Source organism: Meleagris gallopavo, chromosome 21 (genome assembly GCF_905368555.1).
Source record: "Meleagris gallopavo chromosome 21, MGAL_WU_HG_1.1, whole genome shotgun sequence".
NCBI lineage: Eukaryota > Metazoa > Chordata > Aves > Galliformes > Phasianidae > Meleagris > Meleagris gallopavo.
In genome coordinates, this window is record NC_139424.1 from 8,374,440 (window position 1) to 8,400,627 (window position 26,188).

General features: G+C 51.9%; 2 protein-coding genes across 2 annotated transcripts in view; both read left to right on the top strand.

Moving 5' to 3' along the window:
* Nucleotides 1-2,931: 2,931 nt before the first annotated feature.
* On the top strand, nt 2,932-8,244 carry LHX1 (LIM homeobox 1). Its single transcript, XM_085241103.1, has 6 exons — nt 2,932-4,082; nt 4,882-5,108; nt 5,212-5,489; nt 5,845-6,010; nt 6,363-6,763; nt 6,841-8,244. The coding sequence occupies exons 1-5, from the start codon at nt 3,913-3,915 to the stop codon at nt 6,740-6,742; spliced, it is 1,221 nt and encodes a 406-aa protein (XP_085097229.1). The 5' UTR covers nt 2,932-3,912; the 3' UTR covers nt 6,743-6,763; nt 6,841-8,244.
* Nucleotides 8,245-14,576: 6,332 nt separating this feature from the next.
* The window catches only part of AATF (apoptosis antagonizing transcription factor), a 41,120-nt gene continuing 29,508 nt past the window's right edge, over nt 14,577-26,188 (top strand). The window contains exons 1-4 of the mRNA XM_085241098.1: nt 14,577-14,723; nt 15,656-15,844; nt 16,426-16,836; nt 17,350-17,487. Of these exons, the coding sequence (XP_085097224.1) occupies nt 14,639-14,723; nt 15,656-15,844; nt 16,426-16,836; nt 17,350-17,487 (823 nt within the window). The 5' untranslated portion in view covers nt 14,577-14,638. The remainder of the gene's footprint in view (nt 14,724-15,655; nt 15,845-16,425; nt 16,837-17,349; nt 17,488-26,188) is intronic.

Genomic DNA, 26,188 nt, shown 5'->3' on the forward strand with positions numbered 1-26,188 from the left:
GGCAGGGAAATGATAAAATACGTGGTGAAAAGCGGCGGCGGTGGGAGTGCCTACATGAGTGATCGCCTCGGGCTTCTGCGCCTTGAACTTAGCGCGCCGGGAAATCCCCGAGGTCAAAAAGTAGGAAAATTGTTGCAGCCCGGGGAGATATATTTTAACTTCGCAGAGGGTCCGCGCGAGTTCGGCCTCGGGGAGGATGCGGGCTGCCGGGAGCGCCGCGTTCCCCGTTCCCGGTTCCCCGTTCCCGGTTCCCGGCCCGCGGCGAAGCGGCGCTGAGCGCCCCGAACCGCCCCCGGGAGCTGCGTGCGGGCGGAGCGGTGCGGGACGGCCCCGAGTGCGGCCCCCCCCGCCGTCCGCTCCCAACCCCCTCCCGCTGACCGCGCGGCTGATTTATGGAGAGCGATGTTTTAGCAGAAATCCCCCAGAGTCGCCCATCAGCCCTAAATCCCCAACCTGCTCTCCCTGGGAGACCTCATGACACAGAGCATGCCAAAACAGCTCCGTTTTGCCTATGCATTAGCAATCTATTTTACCTTTTTGACATCTCTCACACATAAAACCGTAAGAGAGAAATAAAATATCTGTCTCTGGGCGAAAATAAAGCTTTGCCTCCCTCCTGATCTATAGGATATAAAATAAAGCCATGGCTTTGATAGTGGCTTTTCCTTATACCGGAGTTGCTTTTGCACACACGGAGACAATGAAGATGGATGAGCGGGGATCGGTGCCTCCTCTCGGGGTTTGTTTCACCCTTTTTTATCGTCTCCCCCTCCCCGCACCTCTTTACTTTTCTTTCTTTCTCTTTGATTCGCCTTTCCCTGCCCTCCCTCTCTCTCTCCCGGTGCGCACAGCCCCGTTCCCCGCGGCCGGGCTCGGCCCCATCCCGGCCCCATCGCGGCCCCTTCCCGCTGCTTCCCGACCCCACCCGGCCCTTTCCCGAGCCCTCCCGGTGCTTCCCGGCCCCTCCCGGCCCGGCGGCAGCCCTCACTCAGACGCGCACACCGTCGGAGCTGTAATTATTTATTAACTGTATTTTCCCATAAACAACTCGGGAGCTTTGGATGTAAGCGACGACATTTAGCGACTTGCAGAGAACCCCGGGGGGGTTCGTCCGGGTTAGGGAGGAGGAGAGGGGCGGGGCCGTGCGTACCCCGCATCGCAGCGCGGGCGGCACAGCGACCCGGGGCACCGCTCCGCAATTCCGAGGGCTTTTCCGGCGCTCGTTGGCACCGACGCGGCGCGGCGTCCCGTCCGGCCGTGGGGAGCTCAGGGCTGTGCCACGGCCTGGAGCACCGCCGCACCGCGCTGTTCGCTCGGGGAGATGTCCGAACCGGGCGGGAGATGTCCCATCTCCCGGCAGATCTTTGTTCAGGCGGCGCCCCAGCCCCGCGCCCTCTCACTGCGGGGAAAGTTGCGGGAGAGGCGCAGGGAGCCGTGCGGGGCCGAGGGGATCCCAACGGACTCCCGCATCCCCGGGCCCGGTTTGTACAGCGGACCGTCCGCCCTTAGAAATCGCTCTCGAGACGAAGGGCCCTCCCAGCTCCGCAGCGCTCCGCGGTACCGGCGGAGGCCCCGCAACTCGCGGCGGCCGCGAGAAGGGTGACAGCGAAATGCAGCAGCACGCCGGGCCCGGCCGTGCTCACAGCTTGTGAGGGGGAAAAGGGCAGAGCGGGAGAAAGGAGAGGGCCGCCGGGAGAGCTCCGACCGCTGCGCCCGGGGCTGTCCGTGCGGGGAACGAGGAGCGGCCGTGGGGACAGCGGGGCACCGAGCCGGGCGGGAGCGGTACCACCGAAAGGCAAATTCAGACTCGCCTGAAAAGGGCGTTTTGTTTCCGCATTAGATTTAAAATAATCTGCATTTTTAAATCGTTATTATTATTATTTCTTTTTGAAATTTGCTCCTTTTCCGGCGCCGCGCACTCCCCGAACGGAACGGGGAAAACGAAACGAACTGAACCAAACGGAGGAGCGGCGCCGTGCGGTGCCGGGCGGGCAGTGGGACGGCAGTCAGCCCCGCATCCCGACGGGGCCACCGCTCCGGGGGTGCGAGACGCGCCCCGGGCACCCGCGGCTCCGGGGGTGGAGAGCGGAGCCCCGGCGGAAAGCGGCCGAGAGCGGCGGGGGGCGGGGGCCGGGCCGAGCAGATGCTTTCGCTAACGCCTGGGAAAAAAAAAAAAAAAAAAATCTCTGTGAAAAAGTGGTGCTTGATGGACGTGAGATGCTCGTCGCCTCCCGCGCATTCATCCGCCGACACATGGCACTTGGGGCCGCAGTCAAAGGGAAGAGGTCCCCTGGTAGCAGCGCCCAGCTGGCGGAGCGGGGCGGAGCGGGGCCGCCCGCGTGAGAACGGCCCAGATGGGGCCGGGGGCATCGATCCCGGGCGGGTGGGGCGCGGGGAGCGGGGCGCGGGGAGCGGGGCGCGGCCCCGACGGGGCGGGAGGGGCGCGGGGCCCGGCGGGCAGGGCCGTGGTTGCCGGCAGAGGCGGGGAACATCCCGTTTTATTTCTCCGTTTCTCCGTCCCGCAGCTCCGACCGCGCGGAGGTCGGAACGCGGCCGGGTGCGGGCCGGGCCGCGGGGCGAGCCGAAGGGAGCGACCGCTCGGGGTAAAAGCGAACGCCGCTTCGGTGGCTCAAAAAGCACAGTGGCGGCGGGCGGCCGTCAACGGGACCCCGACGGGACCCCGCGCGGCCACGCATCGCCCCGCGGACACCCGCGGCACCGGGCCCGGCCCTCCCCGCCTCGACCCCGGCCGGCAGCGGGCAGAAACCCGCGGGTCGCGGACCCCGCGATCCGCCCCGTGCCGCGTCCCCCGTTCCCCCCGCCCCGCACCTACCGCTGCAGCGCGTCCCGGGGCTCCGCGCGGGGCGCACCTTTACCGGGCGAAGGCGACGGCCGGCGGCGCCCCGCGCCCTCGCGGCTCTATAAAGGGGCGCGGACGCCCCGTCCGGCGGCGGCGCGGCGCGGGGGGGCCACGGGGGGCGACGGCTGCGGAGGCGGCGATTGGCCGCGGCGCGCGGTGACGTGTGCGCGCGGTGCATAAGGCTGCGGCCGCGGGGCTGCCGGGAACATGCAGTGCGCCGAGCGCTGCCGGACGGCGCGGGCCGCGCGGGCAGCGCCGCTCCCCTCCGCGCTCCGGCCCCGCCGCGCCGCTGCGCCCCGCCGGGAGGCGCCCCAGTGCCGGCAGCGCCGGGAGATGCCGCGCGGGGACGCGGGGTAGCGCGGGGCACGCAGGTAGGAGCCGGGGACGGCGGGGGACGGCGAGCGGCGGAGCCGGGAGCGGAGCGAACGGAGCGAACGGAGCCGGGAGCCGCGCTCAGCGTCCCCCCGCGCACGGACGGCGGCCCCGCTCCGCGCCGCTCGGGCCATGGCACCGCGCCTGCAGCCTGCGCCCGTCTGACGGCGGGCGGCCCGATGCCCTGCGCCCGCGCTGTCCTCGTCTTGTCGTCTTTTTTTTTTTTTTTTTCTTTTCCCTCTTTTAATTTCTGTTTGGGAAAAGCAGATGCACTTTGACTTCTGACTGCTCTACCTCAGACCTGAGAAAAAACTCGTCACCGTCAACCGCATCTCGGCGGTTTTTTAATTATCGCCGTTTTCGTTTTATCTGAGCGCCGATTTCTGCGCCGCCGCGCGTCGGCCTCAGCCGGGCCGGGCCCGGGACCCGCGGCCCTGGGACAGCGACCGACCGAAGGCTTTTCTCCCTCCAGTCCTTTTTCTTCTCTTCCGCTTCTCCAAGGCTTTTTCTTCTTCTTCTTCTTCTTTTTTTTTTTAATAATAATAATAATAACTTACACACACACATATATATATAAAAAAGCAAACCTACGCCGCTGTTGTCGTCTTTTTATTTTTATTTCAATTTTTCGCTTGCCATCTGGGACGCCGATACCCCACTCTCAGAAATAACCAAAGACAATGGTTCACTGTGCAGGCTGCAAAAGGCCAATCTTGGACCGGTTCTTGTTGAATGTACTGGACAGGGCTTGGCATGTGAAGTGTGTTCAGTGCTGTGAATGTAAATGCAATTTGACAGAGAAATGCTTTTCGCGAGAAGGCAAGCTTTACTGCAAAAACGACTTCTTTCGGTAAGTACCGCAACCGCCGCCCGGAGCCGCGGCTGTTTTCCATCCGTTTGCCATCTTTTCCCGTCTGTTTATTTTTTCGCTCGCCGCAGAGCCCCGTTCTCACGGTGATGTCGGGCCGCGCTCCGACTCCCGGCGCTCCCTGCGCTTCCGAACCCGCCCGGGGCTGCGCGGAGCGATGCGGGGCCGTGGCCGCGCCTCGGGGAGCCGCGCTGCGGGGAACGCTGGGGCCTGGGTCGCGGCCCGGTTGTGGGAGCTCCCGGCAGAGCCGAGCCCCACAGAGCCGCCGCAGAGCCCCGGTCCGGCCGCTCCATCGCGCTGTGCCCCGGCAGCGCAACGCGGAGCGGCCGCAGCCCGCGGGCGGCCCCGCATCTCCCGCTCCTACGCGGCCATCGCGGCGCCGAACTCCGCTCCCGTTTCTCGGTGCCTTTATCGGGGCCCGGAGGAGAAAGCCACTCCGGCGTTGAATTAATTTCCCCGGCGTTTGCCCTCGGTCCCGATCACAGTGGTTGCGTTTTCTTTTATCGTTTTGCAAGGCGTAAGTCAGGCGGGCATTCGTTGGGAAAAGGGTGCGGTGGGGAGGGATGGTTTGGGGTTGGGTTTGTTTTGGTGTTTGGTTTGGGTTGGTTTTTTTTTTGTGTGCGTGTGCGCGTTTCTGATTTATTTACCTTGGTTTCGGTTTGGTTTTCGTTTGTTTCGGTTCGGTGCGGTTCCAGGGCCGCCGCTCTCCCATCGGGGTGGGCGCAGGGCACTGCCCGCTCGCTGCCCCCGCACCCTCCCGACCCGCCGCCTCTCCCCGCAGGTGTTTCGGGACCAAGTGTGCGGGCTGTGCCCAGGGCATCTCCCCCAGCGACCTGGTCCGCAGGGCGCGGAGCAAAGTGTTCCACTTGAACTGTTTTACGTGTATGATGTGCAACAAGCAGCTCTCCACCGGCGAGGAGCTCTATATCATAGACGAAAACAAGTTCGTCTGCAAAGAAGATTACCTAAATAACAGCAATACTGCCAAAGAAAACAGCCTGCATTCAGGTGAGGGAGCGCGGGGCGGCAGCTCTCCCTCTCCCGTCCCTTCCCTTCTCCCCCAGCCCGGTTCCCACACCCCCTCTGACTGTCGGCCTTTCGCTGCCCGCAGCTACCACCGGCAGTGACCCCAGCCTGTCCCCCGACTCCCAAGACCCCTCCCAGGACGACGCCAAGGACTCGGAAAGCGCCAACGTGTCCGACAAGGAGACGGGCAGCAACGAGAACGACGACCAGAACCTGGGGGCCAAGCGGCGGGGACCCCGCACCACCATCAAAGCCAAACAGCTAGAGACTCTGAAGGCCGCCTTCGCGGCCACCCCCAAACCCACGCGGCACATCAGGGAGCAGCTGGCGCAGGAGACCGGCCTCAACATGCGCGTCATCCAGGTACCGGGCGGGGGCTGCCTTCCCGGCCCCGGGAGCTCGCGGCAGCCCGGGAGGGTCCTAACGGGGCCGCCGACGGCAGCGGAATTAATGAGTGGAGATGTGAGGGGTTAATGCATAAATAAGGATGACGATGCGCTGGAATTATTAAAAGGTTTATAAACCCGCAGCGCTGAGGGTAATGGGGGGTTGAAGGACCATTAAAGGCGAGGTTGGATGGGAGATGCTCGGAGCGGGAGCCATCCGGTCGGGGCGCCGGGAAGGAGCGCGCTCGTTCCTGACCCGCCGCGGTAGCGCGTGGTTACCGGTACCGGTGCTGTGCCCATGACCGACCCACCTTTCCTCCCCCCGCCCACAGGTGTGGTTCCAGAACCGCCGCTCCAAGGAGCGCCGCATGAAGCAGCTGAGCGCGCTGGGCGCCCGCCGGCACGCCTTCTTCCGCAGCCCGCGCAGGATGCGGCCGCTGGTGGACCGCCTGGAGCCCGGGGAGCTGCTTCCCAACGGGCCCTTCTCCTTCTACGGAGGTGGGTACGCGGCCGCCGCTCTCCGTCCGGTGCGCGGGGCGGGGCGGGCAGAGCGGCCGGGAGCCGCGGCCGGGGGAACCGCAGCCGGGCGAACCGCGGCCGCCGCTCTCCCAGCCGCACACCGGGCCCGGCTCGCAGCGGGCGCTGCCTCAGCCCGGGGCCGCCGGGCGCGGTTCCCCGTCGCGGTTCCCGTTCCCGGCCGTGCCGTCGCGCCGCTCGCGGTGCGTCTCGGGGCGCCGCTGCCGATTGCGGTCCCGCAACCCCGCAGCCGCCGCGCCGCGCGTCTCCTCCTCTCCGTTACGCTCGGGCGCTCGTCCTCCGCGCTACCGCCCGTGTCTCTCCTTGCCGCCAGATTACCAGAGCGAGTACTACGGCCCCGGGGGCAACTACGAGTTCTTCCCGCAAGGCCCGCCCTCCTCGCAGGCGCAGACGCCGGTGGAGCTGCCGTTCGGGGCGGCGGGCGGACCGCCGGGCACGCCGCTGGGCGCCTTGGAGCATCCGCTGCCCGGGCACCACCCGCCCGGAGAGGCGCAGCGCTTCCCCGACATGCTGGCGCACCCCGCCGGGGACTCGCCTAGCCCCGAGCCCACCCTGCCCGGCTCCCTGCACTCCATGTCCGCGGAAGTGTTCGGCCCCAGTCCTCCGTTCTCCTCGATATCCGTCAACGGCGGTGCTAACTACGGCAATCACTTGTCACACCCACCAGAAATGAACGAAGCGGCCGTGTGGTAGCTTTAAGCGAACTGGGTCTAAGTAAGTGATGATCATCTAGTCTGCTTGTTGTTACGGTGTACAGAAATGAGTAAATGTAACATCTCTCCCGCCCTAAGACAATGGCACCTTGGGAACGAACTGCGCCTGGCGGCTCCGCGCTGCTGCAGAGCGGGACGATCCCGGTGTGCGTTTGTCACAGACACGGGGACCTGCGTGTGCCATGACAAAGGAACTGGTGAAGCTGTACAGTAACGCGCCGCCGCGCCGTGGGATGGATGGATGAGTGTGGTTATTACCCCGTCGGATGTCATCCCGAGAGCCACAATCCTTAGAAACTCCTCCTTTAAAAACAAACAAACAATGATTGAATGGCGGAAAGGTGAAAGGAAAGGGGGAAAAGCTGCAAGAACTCTGAGCGCTCCCGATAAGGATGGTTCTGGCGTTCCGCATTTCTTTGTTCATTTTTCTCTCTCAAAGTTCAACCACGAGAAACTCTTTAGCTTCAGCCATTGCAGCCTGCTGAATACCAGGTGGGACAACTTTTCTTTCTTTCTCCTTTTTTTCCTTTATTGTTGGGTTGGTTTCTTTTTTCGGTTGTTGTTTTCTTCTTTTGTTTCCCTCCCCGAATAACAAATACTAAATGTTGAGCCCTCGGCACCAACTCTTCTACCTTCACAATGCTACACATACAAAACCTCCTCATCATAGCAAAGGTCGCCAACGGACCTCTAAGGCGAATGACTTGAAAAGAAAAAATACAAAAAAAAAAAAAAAAAAAAAAAACCACAAAAACAAAAAAACAAACGAACAAAAAGCATTCTACCTTCACAAAGAGAGCAAAGCGAAACGAAAAGACTCTATTGAACTAAAACAGTCAACTGTTTACGTCTAACGTTAAATTCAGGAGCTCGATGTTTTACTAACAAATCCTGTTTTAGAACCTCTTGTTCGAAAGCAAAATATTTTGAGCAGCCAACCAAAATAGTTCCTTTTCTTTTCTGTAGATGTACAAAGCGATCGCAGGGCTTGTGGTTCACTGTGCTAGTTTGTCAAAGGTGTTGTTTACAGAAGGCAAAGAGAAACCCGCGAATCCCAGACCGTTGCCAAATAAAGGGAATCTATAGCACAAATACTGTCAGGTGCTCCGCACCAGCAACCCGGAGAGGCGTTTCCAAATGTCACAAGGTTAAAACCAGAACAGAACGAACATCTTTGCTAATTTTTAGTCCTGTTGAACATTCATGGAATTGTTAATATGACTTATATAGACCCACACAGGTTTTATTTTTGTGTCTTTAAAATGAAAGTCCAAAATATTTAAATTTTATGGTCAAATATGCAGTCGACAGCTGCTACTTTTTTCTTTATATATTAAATTTCTCATATGTCTTTTATTGTTCTAATAAACCTAAGCTTGTGTGACCTCCAGTGCATATTAGACCATTCACTGTATGAAAGAAAACATGTTGGATAAAATTTGTGCGTTTTTAATAAAATTAGAAAATGGGATGTTTAGATAAGTGGTGTTTCATTGGGTGTCTGAGAAACCAAAATAGCCCCGAGAGAGCCGTGCGTGCAGCTCAGAGCCCTGCAGAGCCCAGCAGTGCCGCCCTGCACGTTGCTCAGGCGGCGGGATGGGATGGAGCCGGGCTGTGCTGAGAGGAAGCACTCAGAGTGCTCATGAACAAAAGTGTTTCAGCAGCAGCAAAAGCTTGCAGACCCGTGTTTGTAATTGCTGAAAGGTCTTTTTTTTTTTTTTTTTTTTTTTTTTTTGTAATTGGATGGTCTGCGAAACAACAAATACAGCGCCGTCAGCGTGGTTATTCTGTTTTATTTTGGAGCTGACAAGGACTCGATCGTTTGATACTGCAGTATTTGTGGAGCGCTCGGCAGGGTTTGGCAGGAGAAGCACGCGGATTTTCTGGGACAGAACTGAACCAGACGAGGATTTCCTGCAGCCCGGGGCCGGGCAGGTGTGGAGGTTCTGTTACGGCTCGTTGCAGCGGTCCGAGGGCTCGGGCAGCGTTGGAGGGTTCGCTTCAGCTCTGCAGCATCGCAGCTCAGTGCAGCGCCTTCCGCCCGCTGCGATGATGGGATGGCAGGGCGCTAATTGCGTATTTCCCTTCATCTCTCTGCTAATTGTGATTCCGTCGGGCTTCTGTTTTATTTTGTGTCGGCGCAGAAATTCGCTCTGAGGCGCAGATTTCTCCGCTCTCAGCACTTCAGTGCTTTCTCTCTTCGCTCTGAACTCACGATGCTTGCAAGTTGTACGATCTGTAATTTCAGCGGCAGTTTTGCTCCCATTGCTGTGCCCCTGTCCGGGTGAAGCAAAAGCTCACCCTCGACACAAAACGTCTTTTATATACATATATATGCTGTAAGGACAAAAAACAACAGGGATCCATCGGTAGTGTTTCTAAACAAACAATTTATTAAAGGCAGGGAGGCTTCTTAACCTCGAGGCTCAGCGCCCGGCTCATCCATTTGCCTTTTGTATCCTTGCCGTGATTTTTCCCTCTGTTTTGCATTTACATGAGCATAGCAAGGGGTAATCCCTTCATTACAAACTTTTACTTGTCTGTGCAAACGCTGTTTATAAATACTGCTATTTGTGCTGCCGGTCTGTGCTGCTGTTTTATTGTCCAATCAATTATTTTAAACGAGGATCTCATTTTGCAGAAATCACGTCTGCCAACTCGTTTTTCCCTTTTTATTTTTTTTTTCTCCTTTTTCTTTTCCTTTTTTTTTCTTTTTTTTTTTTTTTTCCCTGCACCGGGGTGTTCATACAGTTTATTCCATGCTAATTTAGGCAGAGATGTGATGTGGTTCAGTCTAGGTCACCGGTTTCTAATGGGAGGCAGGAGAGCCTGCCTTGTTCCCCACGCTGCCACTCGCTCTCAGAGCAGCTCTGCCATCACAAGGAGCCAACCCAGCAGTGGTTCCCATGCCCAAAGCCAAACGTGCCCATCACAGCTCCCGGGATGCAGCATGGAGGCCTCAGCCCTTTGCAGATTTGAATTCTGTGCTTTTCAGAGCGGCGCTCGGTGTTTCTGAGGACCTTAATCCAGCAACAATCGCAGAGTCAAAACTGCTTTTGAAATCATTGTGGCGTCGGGTTCTTGTAAGTCCTCGTTTACAAGAGCGTTTCCATTGACTTCAGTAGCATTACTTGCGTGAATGGAGGGCTGCAGAGAAGGCCCTCGGAACACATGTGCTGCTTGGAGGGCTTCTACGTGCGCATATTAATTCTTTCACTGCGGCGAGGCGGCCGTGCCACGTCCATTGCTGTGTGCGTGCAGTGTGCTTCCCAAAGTGCGTTCAGAATAATGGCTCTGATCTTTTCTCCCTCGGCTGCTCCTGGTTTTGGTGCCGTCCCCCCCAGCAGAGCTCGGTGCCCACACTGCAGAGTTGCCCCGGGGAGCGGGACGTCCTTTGGCACGGATGGGGATCTCTGCATACGTGGGCGATGCTGAAGGTTTTGCAATCCCACACGTAGGACTGTACTGCTTTATTAGGAAAAAGGACACCGGGAAGATGTTGTGAGTATTATTCACGTTGAGCTCATTTATTTGAAGGAGATACTTTGCAGGATAAAGCGCCTTTAGAATGCGGTGGGTTCACAGCACTCAGAAGCACCGCTTTGGCACGGAGCGGCTGCTCCTCTCTGCCCTCCGTGCTGCTCTCCTTCCCATCCCCATTTTGCTCAGGCCCTGGCGTGGGGAGCAGGAGGGGATTTGTAAAGCCGTGCACCCCGAGAGTAGGAACGCACTCAAACTCTGATTTGAGGCCAAATGATGTGTATTATTTTAATGCGTGTATTTGTACCCAGGCGCTGAGTGACGGGTGCATGATACCAATCTATAAATAAATATAATTTACAAGTATCAGCGGTGATTTACATGCTCCTGCTATTCTAGGAAGTGGCCTAGAGTTTTTCCCCGAGCAAGAATGTTGTGTTTAAGCCTTGCATGCTCATACATACTAAATATAAGCAATCAGTCTGGCTTTCTGTTCCCATCCCAGCATACAGACTAAGGTATACTTTCCTCTCTGTTCAGCACAATCGACTGCTGCGTATCTGTAGGGCCGAGGCAGATTATGGAGGTGCTTTTATTTATGTCTGTGCTCTGTATTCCAGATGACCACAAGATATTCCTGAAGTTCTAACTAAAATTAATGGGACCATTAAAGAAATATATTTTGAGTACGAATCCATTTGGGATTGCTGTCTGCCTCTTTCAAAACGGTATTTGTTGTGCTTTCAGTCACAGACCCGGCTTACGACGCTGAGTTGCTTGTTGTCTGGAGAGCTTTTCATTCATTAATGGGAGGAAGGGCAGCCCTGCGTTGTGTGGCTGCTGGGCAGGAGCGTGCTGGCCGTACCACAGCCCCAGAAGGGCACTCTGACTGCGCTGTGCTCACCCACCGTGCAATCCCTCAGCTGGCTGCTGCCTTGCTCCCATTGCCCACATCCTGACCCGAGCTCAGGGCTGCTTGTGTGCTCTGATGGTGCTCGGTGCATTCTTTGGGCAGCGTTACTGGGAGCTGTGAGAACTGGATTGATTTCCTGCTTGGTTTCAGTCCCAGCGTGCTTCCTGCAGAACGGCCGCCGTTGGAGAGGCTGCTGGTATCTCGGTGTGTTTGGCACTCACTGCTCAGCTCTGTTAACGGGACAGCGGTGGTTTGAGGGCTGGGGCAGTGCCTCTGTGTCAGAGCTGCAGCCACACGTGTTGGATGCGGGGAGAGGTGGAGGGGGAACCTCAGGACAGAAGCTGCCCCGTGGGGCCAGGCTGTGTGTGCTGAGGTTTTCTGCTGCGTTCCTCTCGGTGCTCCAGAGAGCACACACACGTGGTTCACTCTGGGAGATTTCTCTGGGGCGAAAAAGAGGTTTTTGCTCCATCTGAAAAGGTTTTGTGGCTGTCGCTGAGTGGCCTTAAAATTCCTGTCTGCTAGGAGTATCTTCAGTCCGTGTGTTTATGTGGATAAGCTGTATTCATCATGTTTTTAGGTGTAAGAACAATTAAGAGTTGATCAGATCTCGGAAGCAGTTGTGGTTTTTGACTGAATGATCATTAGGGATATTGGAAATACTCAAATAAATACGAAGTACATTAATAAGTTCATCCATAAGTCTAAACAAATATTTAGAGGGAGAGATTTTTCTAAATTCACTGCAATGTATTTCCTCGTAGCAGATGGGTTTGGTGTGAGCTCTTTTCTTCTTCCCCCCACCTCCTTCCTCTTCTTTTTCTCCTTTTTCACCGACGAATCGAATCGCTGATACAAAAAGAACATCTAAGAATAAAATAGTGCGGCTAAAACGAGAAAAGGATGGATTGGAAAATTACATTGGCTTACCAAAAAGTAGGAAAGAGGCACGCAGCATCCGTGGATGGGTCACGTCCTGCTGCTGCCAATGCCACACAGTGCATGTGGGTGCTGCTGCTGCGTGGATCCCCCGGAGCCCTGGGACGGATGGCTGCTTTTCTTTATTGACGTATTTAAGAAATGCACTGGAAGAGGATTTCTATGTACCCTATGGGAGGGTACAGACACAGGCACAGCAGCGTGAGCCCTTCGCTGCCGGAGCTGCCTCTGAATCGGGCAGTTTCCTGGAAGATGAAATGTTCCACCAATACGTGGGAGAAATGGAAAGTTCTGCTCATAGTGCAAAAATCCCTGTGTTTATCTGTGACGTGCGTGGGGTCTGTTCCCCTTTTAGCAGATAAGTGTGCAAATGAAAAGTAAAATGAGGAGCAAGCATGCCGAAGAAACGATGTCGGGTATTTTGGCTCCTGCCTGTAGCTTCTAAGCAGGTGGAGGGCTTGGTGTGGTGCGCTGCCTTGCAGAAACAGGCTTTTGTGATGGTCTGAAATTAAAGTGTATGGATATCGTGTTTGTCTAAAAAATGGTTATGAACCAAATCCACAGCAGCGTGATTTGAGGGCATGTGAACCAGAAATTAAAACTGAGTCTGAGAGCCTGGTTTAATGACCCCACTAAGTGGAAGGCAAAAAGAGAGAGAATGGACTGTGAAGAAGTAGCCTGTGCTGGTGGAACATTTTAACAACTCCGGACTTGAATCCCACAGATTCTGCTCGATGTCCTTACCTGAAGCCAATCTTTTACTTACAGAAGTCATGCAACTCGCTGTGTAGTGCTTAGGAATTGCACTGGGCACGTTCTGATGAAGCACTGCTAAATGCTGCCCTGCCTTTATTGAGGGGGTATTTATCATTTGTTGGGGTTGGGTCGGAAACATCCCTTCTTCACTCCATGAAGTGCAGAGCTTTGAAAATGCAATTATGCATGGGGCAATCACCAGTGCTTCTGTGGTTGGCTGAGTACGGCCCAGGAGCTGCTCAGGTAAGCATTTGTTTCTGCTCCTTCGCTTCCTCTGGATTTATTTCTCCTGCCTTTGTTTGTAACGGTATCTTTTAGTCTGGAAACAACACGGCTGTGAACTTGGAGGGGAAATAAAGCAGAAGCAGAGGCGGTTTGCACCTTCTGCTTTGGAAATCTGTCTGTAACATACATGGAAGAGCCTTAATTTCACATCACAGCAGCAAAACCACCTAAAATACAGTGCAGAGCATTAGAGCTGTCACTCGGACCATGAGAAAATAAATACAAAATAAAGCTGAAAGAGAATCGTAATATTTGACCGCATAAAATCCAAGGCTTTTGTTTGTAATGATAACGTGCATTTCCAGCGAGCGTTAGTTTTTACATAACTTGAGACGCAATCCTCACAACAGACGGCACTGCACGGCTTCCTAAGGAGCCGTAGGGGACCGGGGGGGGGGGAAAGGGGCGAAGTGCCCCCCGAGCTCCTCCTGCGGGCGCCGTGCGGGCCGGCAGGGAGCGGGAGCCGCCGGGCCCGTAATTAATGATATTCCTCTGCCCTCTGTAGGACGAGCGGCTGCACTGAACGCTCCTGCTTCGGGGGAACCAAACTGGATCCCGGAGCCGTGGAAAAGCGCCGGGCCTGGCCTGCGCCTTCCTGTGCTCTAATCAGAATGCATGTCGGGATTAATCTTTGTAACATTCAGAAGGAGATAAGCAGTGAGGGAGGGCCGGGTGCTGGCAGGAAGGGACGAGCAAACCGCCTGCTCGATGCAGTTGAACTTTGCAGCTTGCTGCTAGCAGCATCACAAACACACCGGTACCACCACAAACACGGGGTCCAAACTGACCTCCTGGGGCCCCTCCTGGGGGGTGGGAGATTTGGGCCCCCGTCTGCAGCTCACGTTAGAGAAACCGATTTGGGTCCATTCTCACTCCCTACAAGAGCTGCACTGCCCTCTATTCCCAGCCACCGTTTCCAGGTGACACGTCGTGTTTGAGGGCCGGGAGGGGGTTCCCAGCCTCTGCCGGGGTCACTCATCCCACACTGCTTTGCTGGGGTCCCGCATAGAGGTGTGGGATGCAGCACAGGTGTGGGCAGTGCCCCATAGCTCACATGGCAGCGCTAGTGCAGCTGTGTGCTAATAGGGGGGGGGGAAAGAAAAGTAGTACTGTGAGTTGTGTAAGACAGCCGTGCTGTAAGAGCCCGTCATTCTCTGCTTTCCAGCTCGTATGAATTCTCACGACAGTCTTGCGTAGGGTGAGCGTTCTCCCCGTCGTAGCGGTGGAGGCAGGACAGCTCGGCCCCTCCGGAGGGCTCGGATGGTGGATTTCGGTTTTTTTATGGCGGTGGTTTCCGCTCGAAGCACCGCGCGTACTTTAACGCAGACAAAAGACGAGAGACGCGGGACGCGCTGTTACCACGCGCGGAGCGCTTAGGCCACGCCCCCAATCGAGACCACGCCCATATAAAGACCCCGCCCTCACTCGAAGCCACGCCCCACTCCCAGGCCCCGCCTCTACCGGGCCCAGCGCGCCGCCAGACCCCGCCCCCCTCCGCCCGGGAAGATGGCGGCGCCCTTAGCGCAGCAGCTGGAGGAGCTGCTCAACCCCCGGCCCGACCTGCGAGACCCTGAGGACGACGCGGAGGAAGGTGAGAGGGGGTCGGAGAAGGGTTCCGTGCGGGCGGGGCCGGGCCGGGGCCGGGGCCGGTTGGAGGACTGCCGGTTTGGGGCCGCACGTGGCGGCGTGGAGCCTCAGCCGCCGCCGCTGCCGCTGCCGCCGCCGTGGGGGATGGGGCGGCTCGGGCCGGAGTGCCGCCCCGCTGTGCCTCGGCCCACTGTGCCTCGACCGGCAGCGCTGCGGGCTGGGAGCCCCGGGCGGGCACACGGCTCTGCACGCAGCCACGCGGCGCTCCGCGAGCTCAGCGTCCAGCCGGGCTCCGCGCGGGCTCCGCTGCAGGCCGGGAGCGGATCCCGTCGGAAACTTCTAGAAAAGCGGGCCCAGAAGCGTCCCTCGGAGCCGGGCGGGCCCTGCTGAGCACCTGCGGCTCTCTGTGCTGGCGGGCGGGGGAAGCGGCGCTTCGGAACCGCGCGGGAAGCAGGGAGGTACGAGACGAGTAATAATTGCAGTGCGGTTATTTTGTTTCTTCAGCCGTCCTGAAACGTTTGCGTATTTATGCGATTCAGGTATATGAGAAGAGGTTAAAGCGTGTCTGAATCGCAGTTTTCCTCTCTGACTCGTTAAACGCAAAGCACAGGCGTTCAGTGCTGTGAGTCCTGGGCACCACGCTGCTCCCAGAGCGCCCGTGAAGTTCAGGGCTCTGTGGAAGGGCTGCAATGGGCTCCACCTGCAACCTGTGTGCTCTCTAAAAGGGAGAGGAGATGGGGAGGAAGGTGTGAACGCAGGCAGTGCTCGTTCAGAATGAAGCATTGCCATCCACCTCACGTTTACGGCGTGTTTTTGTTTGTGGAAGCGAGAGGAGTTTCCCATGCAGGAGGATGGCTGCTTTCTGCAGCTGCTTCTGGCCTGGAATTCAGTTCGGTTTAGATAGACTTCCTCCATTTTTTATTTCTTTTCCTACAGCCACAGTTGCTAAAGTGATTGACAGGTTTGAGGATGAGACTGCAGATGACATTTTACCTGTTGGTAATATACGGAAAAAAGCTTCGGCCTCCCTCTTAGAAGCTGATAAAAGGTACAGTGGAAAAGCAACATCTCGCAAAGCCTTGCAGCAAGAGCTCTGGGGAGATGCTCTCTCTGAAGAAGGATCTGGTAAGAAATCTTATTTCTTTATGCTTTTAGTTACACTGTTTATAATTTTAGCATGCTTGACTGAGTTAGGACCATCTCAACTGAGATGGGGAACTTTAAATCCTTGGCAGAGGTTTATAAACAAATAAGTACAAATAAGTTGGATGTCTTTTTGGAGTGCCCTCCTGAAATTCAGGCCATTTTGACTGTAAGGGAAAGGAAATCCCCAAAAGAAGTCTGCTTCTTCAGGGTGAGGAGGGGCTGTGAGTATCTCTGAGATGAGGTTCAGCCAAGCCCTGTCTGAATGCTGTGTGGAGGGAAAGAAGTAGTTGTCATTTTAAGGCCGGTAGATCTTGAGGACTGCAAGCGTATCTTATTTTAAGGATACGTAAAGCAGATTGTGATCACCTAGTTTGATTACTGTGTCACTAATTATTGTTACAGAAGATGAGAGCTGAAATCTTTTCCTGGATATAGCCTCTTTTCTTCTTTTTTTTTTTTTCATTAATTGGTCAAAACAAAAACAATTTGTTGCTCAGATCAGTAGCCATTGTTGATGCATGCTGCAGAGTGACAGATCTTTTTTCTCTTTGAATTAACAGCTGAAGAAGCCTTAGATGAGTGGTATAGTGGCAGTGAAGATTCGGAAGACAATGGCAGCTTGGGCAGTAAAACAGAGGAGCAGGCCAGCAGTGCTGGCAGTGACCAGGAGGATAATATGGAAGATGATGAAGAGAGAGGTTCCTCTGCCAAAGCACCAAAGTTCAGTTTCCAGAGTATCACAGACTTTGAGAAATTTGCAGAGGGGATGGATGATGTTGGGAGCAGTGATGGAGAAGATGAAGATGATGCCAGCATGGAAGAAGGAAGTGATGATGAGAAATACGAGGGGGAAGACCATGACCACATTAAAGACACCAGTGACAACGAGGACGATGGGGGGGTGATGACATTCTCAAAGGGACAAGAAAGTGATGAGGTGGAAAAAGGAAAAGCGGTGAAGAATCAGCTAGGTTAGTGCATGTTTGCTATGTGTTTTGATGAGATTCACCTTGCTGACAATACAGATGCTACCCATGCCAGAGGAGACACTGCAGCACGTTAACTTGCTGTTGGTGCAGTGCATGTGCAAGTTGTGGCAGCCCATGTCACTTGCAGATGTTGCACTAAATGTGCTATGCATGCTGATGTCACTTTTCCTACAAAATCTAATGTTATGGAGCATATCTGCTGGCTTAATTGAACCTGCACTGAATATACTTGTAGTTTGGGTGGGAAGGGGGACTTTAAATTGTTAGTTCTATGCTGTGGTGCTGTCTTCTGTCTTTCTGTGAATGCTGAAGTTTCTTCCAGTTTATTCAGTCAAATTACCAGTGTCCATTTACAGGTTATTCTTCTACCAGTGAAGCAAATAGAATTTTTGTGGTTCTCAGGGTTGCAGTCAGATGTAGATAGGATGGGGAAGGGGTGCTTTGTGCTTTGGCTTGTGAAATAACTTTTTTTTTTTTCCCTTTTCTCTTATGAAGCACTGTGTGATCAGATCTTGGAATGCAGAATCAAGATGCAGAAGGCACTTGCAATAGTCAACCGGCTTCCTCAGCCAGATACTTTCCCCCTTTTCAGAAAAGAAGGTGGACAGGAATTCGACAGTGCTGTGGAGAGCTGTAAGAATTCTTCAAACTTCTTACTTTGCGTAGAGTCTGCTGTAGCCAATGTGTTTTTATCTGTGTGAGAGGTAATATTAATTAATAGGAAAGTGAGGGCTTTGAGTTGCATATGTTTGTAGTATTAGCTGTCAGTTTATATTGCCTTAATTGTTAATTAGTATATGGGAACAGCCTGAACCACTGAGCACCTGGAGAAAGAACCCAGTCAGCCCTGTGGGAGCACAGGTGGAGGCAATTCATCTGTGCAATCAGAAGGGGTAGAGCCAGGTTCCACTCCTCATAAATCTCATTTAAGGGCTGGCTACTACTTTGTGGAGTACTTCTGCAAGCGTAGATCTTCAGAGGGAGGTGAGCATCCTTCTTTTTGTAGCAGCTTCTCCTTGCGCTGATTCTGCTGCTATTATGGTTAGGTGCTGTTCAAGCGTGAAGTATTTCTGACCCCAGACCGAGAAAATGTCTCCCATCACCCATGTCTGTGTATGTCTGATTGCTCTGTGGCAGCCTGTGTTGTCACTTACGTGATGTTGGTGAGTCTCAGGTTGGGTCCTGCTGCTGCTTCTACTTTGTGTGGGGACTGAAGTTCATTTATCTCTTCTTTATTGGATGTTAGGAATAACTGGCTTGGTTATCGCTGCTTGGTGTGAAGCTGGTGGGGCACTTCTTTGTCTGAGATGCTGTGTAGATGCTGGGTCTGTGATTGCACTGATTTGTCCTAACCAGGACTAATGCAGCACAAAGGAGAGGGCCTGTGCTGTCAAAGCAACAGCAAATACCATTTCAGTTTGGAGTTGCTTCAGGTGTTTGGTTTTTAGGATCACTATTAATGATACTGATCTGATGAGAGTTGTAGTAGATTCTCCAAAATGGCAAATCAGCATGTTCCAGCTTATCAACACAAAGTATTCAACCTGAGTACATTGTGGATCTGTTTAATTTATTAATGCTTCAGTTTGAATGTGCAACACTGATACCAGTGTGTTTGAGAGACTTTGACCTAGGCTGGCACAAGTTATCTTAAAATTACATTAAGAACTTTTGCTGTGATCCAGCCTGACCCTGGGCCTTGCCCCTGTGCCAGGGTTTGACTGTTATCTTATAGCTCACACCTGACCTGAGCATGCAGCTAATCAGCTTATCTGGAGTTATAGCAGGTGGGACTCTTTGTTTTAAAGTTAACTCAGCTGCTTTAAATGAAGTGATTAAGGAAAAGAAGGCAAACTCCCAGCAATACTAAGCTGACCTTTCAGTAAAACGCATGTTATTAATGTGTTTAATGAGATGCATTACAAACTGCACTGAGCACCATGTTTCATTACAAGTCTAAAATGCAATATCATTAAAGACCTTTAACAGAAACAATGGTTGACATTTTGATATTTCCCATAAGCAAAATACATCCAGGAACACGTAGTGTAATACCATGCACAGCAGAGAGGTTGATCTGCCAGGTGTCCAGTACATTAAAGGAAAATCTGCTGCAATAACTGCACTGTGATTCCCTGCCCATCCTGTTTCCATAATCCGGACAGGAAAGATGCAGCAGTTTACTCTGCTGTTCCAGGTGACCTGTGTTCAGGTTCCACTTTGAGTAGGGAGGCAGCAGAACAACCCACTGGGGTGACGTTAGCAGGGGACATGCCAGGCTGATGGGTGGGGAGTAAGGAGCTTAGGAGCATTCTGATGCTACTGTGTTTGTTTAGCGTTTGCTGGTGTTCTCTAAGGGTCTAAGTTTAAACTTCTTTTTATATATTTTTTAAATATAGTCTGTAATTGTACAGTAAAATAGGTTACAGCAGCTGTTTGTGATTACCTGCACTGTTGTCTAAGCAGATATTTCTCTGCTCTGCAGAGGTGCTCTTACCAGAAGCTGGGAAGTGCCAAGCATGAAATATGAGGCACAACTTTGTGTGCACAAGTTTTAGGAGAGTCTAGGAAGGCAGTGGGTGACAGTGACCAATTTCTCCCCAACTTGGTGGTGCTGGGCCCTGTGAGAGGGATTTGGGACATCCCAACTCAGCAAGGGCTTTGCCCAGCACGTCTGAGCTGTGGCATGGTTTCTGTTAGGGAGCTCATGCCTGGGTAACAGCACTGTGAAGCCTTAGTTTCAGTGAGTGAAATTAAGTCAGTAAAAAAAAAATACGTGTATTGTAATCTATTTAAAGCTTTTCTTGATGGACCTTGATTTAGGAGGACAGTCTCACTTTTCATCAGTCAGCTTCCAGAAGGAGCTCTGATTGAGAGCTTTGGTGGGTTCTATACAAATAAGCTTCTAGAAACTCAGTTCTAAACAGTGAGGTGGGGGGCTGAGTGTACATTTCTGCACTCCTACGTTCTCCTCTCAGTTGTGTTACCAGCTTGTGGGCAGGAACCCATTCTCCAGACAGGAAAAAAATGAAAGAATTGGGCACAAGGAGGTTTAAAGATGAATCGTTTTATCATGGGTTTAAGGCAAGGCTTTGTGAATGCTGGATGTTGAGCTTGTTCCATTGCATGCTTCAGACTTGGATGGGATTTAAGATAATCATGACATTGACACCGTTTTGGAATGGATGATCCTCTCCTTTCAGGGAAGCCTCAGCAATTCCTTCCAAATCCATAAAATAAATCTGGCGTGCTTTCATGATCTTTTCTGAATGAGAGGAAATGATCTGGTGTGTGAAGCTGCACGAAGCAGTGCTGCCCAAAGTCCTGGCTCTGTGCTAGGAGTGCTGCAGGCTCTGGCCCCCAGGTCCCTTACACCTCTTCCAGAGCTTCCCTAGCAAGCTTTTGGTGTTATCCAAAGCCCTTCCCTTGCTTGTAAAGGTTCTGCTCCCTGCCTGTAGGAAGGATGAATTTGTTGAAGTGGAAAACTGCTGGTGTGTCCCACTTGTGACAGCTCTTTGTGCAGCTGGTGGTGGCAGCGAGGCTCCCCAGGGACTGACTGATGATGTTAAAGAGCAGGCAGCAATGATGTACGTGCTTTTGCAGTTTTACAGCCAAATCTGAGCAAAAAATGGTAAGGTCATACACGTTTCCCGAATTCTGAGGTTGCATGTTAGGAAAAACTCAGGTGTTTAATTTATTATTTTTGTAATCTTTTATGGGAAAAAAAAAAAAGATGTACCTTGGACAATCTTGGATTCCTGAGATCTCAGGTTCTGGTGGATGATTTACTGCAAAATTGCTTATAAATTGAAGTAGAAAATGTTTTGCAGACCTGGCAGCTTTCAGGCTTCACACCCATTTGTCACCCAGCATTTCCCTTTGTGTATAGAACAAGAATTAATTAGGCTGCGCTGCAGGAAAAGTTTATGGCCATAATTTATATAGGATGAATTCCTGTTTAAAGAGACAGCATTGCTTTGTTTGCACCGTGCTACTTTTTCTTTTTTCCTAATCTTTAATTATATCCCAGATATTTTTTTTTTCCAATCCTCCTTTTAACCTACACACTGCAGACTGTGCTCGTGGAACTCGTGTTTCTTCCTGCTTTGCATCCATGGAGAAAGTCGGGGAGGTCTCTTAATACCAGAACCACGGCGGCTGCGCTCTGAAGGCAGTGCAAATTGTGAATGCACTGCACACGTGAGCTCCCACAGCTCATGTTTGTGAGGTGCTGCTGCCCAGGGCAGTCTGTTTCTCCAAGATATGTTTGTATTCTCTCGCACCGTATCTCCTAGTCTGGTCCAGGGCTTGAGATGTTGCCTCCGTTTGGGGTCTTGCACGTTCAATTAATGGTTTTCATAATCAATGCAAGTCAGAATTTGCAATCTGCTCCTGATTTGCACATTAAAGAGACCCATTAATTAAAAATTCCAATCCCTGGCATGTTCCCGCAGGATCCTTGCATTATTTACATAGAAAAAGAGTGCAAGGTGCAAGTTTCTGTGCCGTGTCTCTGCGCAGATTGCATGCTTGCCATTCATGTTTCTGTGTCTGCTTTCAGGGAGGAGGAAGGTTGGAAGTAGATGTTGTGAAAATGGCACAAAAATTACCTCAAGGGCAGGAAGGAGTCGGGGCAGAGGTGGAAGCCACGCTGGTGAAGCTGTATCCAGTGTCAGGAATTAAACAGTGCCGAGGCTTGGGGATCTCATCCAGTAACAAAAAGCCACAGCTAGCTCTGGGCAGGGGGGCAGGCAGAGCTGTAGACAAGATCTCTTGCTCTCAGCAAAAGCCAGGAGCTGGGGTTGCTTGTAGGACTCTGCAGCTCTGTTGTTGCTGCTGTAACTCCTTTCTCTTTACAGTCCTGGTTAAAAATACCTAGGGATGTGACAGTGATGCTTTGTGATTCGCTAACAATAATGGGGATAATGCGTTATTTTCAATTTTTAGTTGGAGAGAAAGCTAAGTAAGAACGTACAGAAACTCATGTGGGTCTCTTGCAGGTGGCAAGATGCTGATGCACACTGGAAGACTTAAAGATGATCAATAATTGTGTATTTTTTCACATGCATGTCCTTTCACTTTTGAGTTAGGCAGCTCCATGAAATAGAAACTGCCAGCTGAATGGTTTTGTTGTTGTTGTTTGTTTGTTTTTTTACTTTGGCTCAGTCTGTCAGTGGGTTGAGAGAAGATACCAAACTGTGGGTTTCCTCAGTGTGAGTCCTGGAGAAATGGCAGAACACAGCTGTGATGGGAAGCAGGCAGGGGCTGTAGGAGTGGGTTGGCTCACAAGAGGAGCAGAAGTGGTGACAGTGCATCTTAACTGTTATTCACACTTTGAGTAACTTCTGCACGGCCCTGCAAAGATTGGTGATCAATAAGAAAATAAATCTGAATAAAATGAATCAGATTAAAGTATATGTATATTAAAAACAAACAAACAAACAAAAACCACAATGTAACTCTCCCTGGGCTTGCAAGGCTGTTATCCCCAAAGCTGCCTGGGTTATTAATGTGTTAATGGAGCAGCAGCTCCTCCTGGCAGCAGCCTGAGCTGCTCAGCACAGTGCCTGAGTGGCTCCTAATAGTTACAGCATTGCATCCAGCTTTAAAATTCTGCTGAAACTTGTGTGTCTCTTCCCAACTCACAGTGATATTTGAGCTTTGATTTGTATTGTCTGTAGTCAACTTTATCTTCTTTTCCTGGTCGTGATGGTGTTTTCTCTGGCCATGAGCTTCTGGAATCATGCCCATGCACAGCTCCAGTGCTCCTTGTGCTCAGGGACAGAGCATAAGCCAGAGAGAAGCCCTGCTTCCTTGTACTTAGAGCATTGGTATGCTATCCCCTTCAATATTTCTCCAAAAGAGCAGTGTATTACATTAACACACACAGATGAGCATTGAAGGGTGCTATTTAATTGTACTTTGTTGAGAAGTAGGGCTAAAAGGTACACTAACAAAACTTGGTGGTGCTTGCCTGGAGCTGTACAGGGCTATCTGGGAACCTCTGGGAAAAGGAGGTGCTGACTTATTGTTCCAGAGTATTGTAGTCCAGTCCAAATGCTTCACCTCTCTTAGAAATGTCTCAGTTTCTGGGATGGAGTGAGGTTACATTTGCAGGGAGTGCAAAGGGCTGTGATGGCCTCGGAGCTTTGTGGACCTTTATGGCAATGGCCTGTGTTGGACTCCTGGTACATAGGGTTGGTTTGCTGCTCCACTGACAGCTATCTGGCTTGTGACTGAGTGGAGCCCGTTGGTGGAGAAGGCCTCTGAATGATGAGGTTGAGAATCCCACTTGCATTGAAGACAGTGGGAAAGATTCAGTTTGCTTTCTCTTTAGTTTATCTTATGTTCACAATGATTTCCCCATCTTTAAAACATGTTTTTATTCACTATCCATGTAAGTCATGTCCAAGATGCTGATTAAGTATTGGCTAGCTTGAATAATCATGGAGTCATAGAATGGTTGGGTTAGAAGGGGCCTTAATAACATCTAGTTCCAGTTCCCCTGCCATGAGTAGGGTCACCTATCACGAAATCGGGTAAGATTAAGACAAAATTGGGATAAGATTCTAGAAAATCTGTTACCTTTCTTGTACAAGAGGAGGATGTGTTTGGCAGGAGGTCGTCTTCTCACTGCAGCACAATGTCACCCCCTGCCTTGTCACTTTGCACACCTGGTTATAGGGAACAGATGCCATGTGAAATGTGCTTTATCAACATAAGCTTGGGATTTCTCAGAGAAGCCTGCAGGAATCAGCTGCCAATGATTTTAGTCAAAATTTTGTTATCGTCTCAATTCATGGATCACTCTTAAAGCTGAGATGTAGCCCATACGTACGTCTGGAGCAGATAATGCTGTGATACAGTGCAAGGTGGGTGTCACAGGGCTGCAGGGGGAGGGATTGAGGCACAGGCAGATTACGTGGTTTCCACTTACAGGATTAATTGGTGCTAGGCGAGATCATGGGCTTAAATATATTCTTGCTTTGAAGATTTTGCTGGGAGCCTGCACAAATGTGTGACAGCGGCACTGAGTTTCAAGCCTGAGTGTAAATTATCATGATCAGATCTAGCCCAGTTAACACTGGTAGTTCATTTTAATTGAATTGTATTAGTCTAGACACTTTATGAATACAAAAGCATCGTGCTTGTTGATTTGTGAGGTGGTGAGCTTGGTTTTAAATAGGTGTGGATGCAGGTATCCCCAGATTTCGCCTTTCTCTCTGATCTAGTGAAGAATCTGTGCAACTCTGTGTGGGACTGAGCCAAAGCCTGGTGATGTTAATAAGGATTTTACTCTCAACTGAAATGAAGAAATAAATGAAGGCAGCTTTTGCTAAGAAGTAGGATCTGTAAGGATGGGCAGCCATTCTGTGTATGTGGCAGCAAGAAAGACAGGTATGAACTACAAATCTTAAAGAAAGCTACAGTTGTCAGCTCCAGAGCTCTGTTTTGTCTGTGTGCTTATTAGTTGGGTCATGGGGGTTTTGTATGTTCATCCCAGTCTGGGGTTTGGGCTGTGTGAGGCACCAGTATTGTGGGGATTGTCCTTACTGTCTGTGGTTTGAGCAGCAATGCTGCACAAGGTATTTATTTGAAGTGGAGTTTGGGGCTTTTTTTCAGAGCAAAAACTGCTTGCCCTTCCTTGCTGATTGTCAAGGCTGTTACCTGTGGTATTTAGTCACCTGGAGCAGAATTTGTATGTGCTTCTCTTGTACAGATGTGCTAAAATTGAAATGCTCCCATTTTATAGGTTATCTCCATAGCCATATGTGTTGGACACTATTCATGTTTGAGGTTTCTTTAAATGCTAGTGCAAAAAAAAAAAAATAAAAAAAAAGGTAGGGAAGGATGTAGTTGTTGACCTGATACACACAGGCTCCAGACCATGGGATTTCACCACACTTCAGGAACATCAAATGGGTTTGCTTATGCTTGAGTTTCTCAAGATAATTAATAGTTCATTAAATGGAGTTTAACTAAATACCTGTGCACGTTAGTGTGTGTACCACACAAACAAGATGTGGGAAAACAAAGGCTTGCATAGCATCCAAAGAGCATGTGCAAATGTCAGTTAACTTGAATTAATTGGCAATTGGTTACCTGGAGATGGAAACTCACTGCTTGTCATGATAAATGTAATTAATGACCCGGTATTATATGGGGAGGTCAGTCTTGATGGGCTACTGCTCCCTTCTGGCCTTAATATCAAGATAACTATGAAATTTCACATTTCTTCCTCCTTTCTCATTCCTGCCTGTGTACTTGGGGAATCCTGCCTGGCACAGACTGGAACACACAGTGTCAGCTTCTTTACACTTACAGTAATGTAAAACATCAGTTTTTATAAATCTCATTTTTATGAGCCCCATCCCTCCCTGCTTCGGGCTGATATCAAAAGATGACGGTCGAGGCGAATCAGCAGAGCATGAACTTCATGGAAGTGTTTCTTTCTCTCCTTTCTCAGCTTTCCCCCTCCCCCAGTCCCCACTAATAACATCCTCCAATACCAAACCTTTATTCTGTTGCTGCATCTAGTTAGTTGCTTTACTTTTAGCAAGCTCATCTATGTCTGATCCTGTTGTTCTTACTGTCAAATGCAGTAATATTTGAGTGAAAGGAATAAATTGAGTCCATTCTGTAACTTTGGGAGTGTGTGAAAGCAGTTTGCAATATTGGCTCCTTTGTGCTGAAGGAATAAAATTTTCCCCTCTGCAAAGACTTCTGCATCATTTGCATTCCAATGGAACCAGCAAATTGGGCCTCTGCTGTGGAGCAGATCTTTTCATCGCCATCAGCAGAAAAGTAGGCCTCTTTCCTCCCACCCTTCATAAAGAGCCAGGAACTCAGTGTTTTGGGAAGCGTGAAGGGAACGTTACTCCAATTATTTCCTAAAAACAAGCCGGGCAGACTTAAAGTGCTTTGTGCTTGCATTCAGCTGATGTTGCTGAGAAACATGTTCTGAACACCACCACGTTTGGAAGAAACGAGATGGGCAGCTCAGCGCTAAGGCTTGGTGCCCTGCTGGGCTGCCCTGGTGCTCCTGTCCCTCCAGCTCACTGTAGCTTTGTGTTTCCATACCACCTCTGTGTATGGGGGAAACAGGCAGGCGGGGGTGCGGCCTGCTGCATCGGGAGCTGCACTTTGGGGCCCTGCTGATCCCCTGCAGTGGCAGTAGCAGAAAGTGGTTGTCCTGAGCTCGGTGTTATGGGATGCCATACCTGGAGGAGTCCCTCCGCCCTTCCCAGGCTGCGAGCATCACTTTGCTGCTGGGAATATAGAGCGAGCTCCAGAAGTAACACTGACAGACTTCAGAATTACGATACGGTGGAGC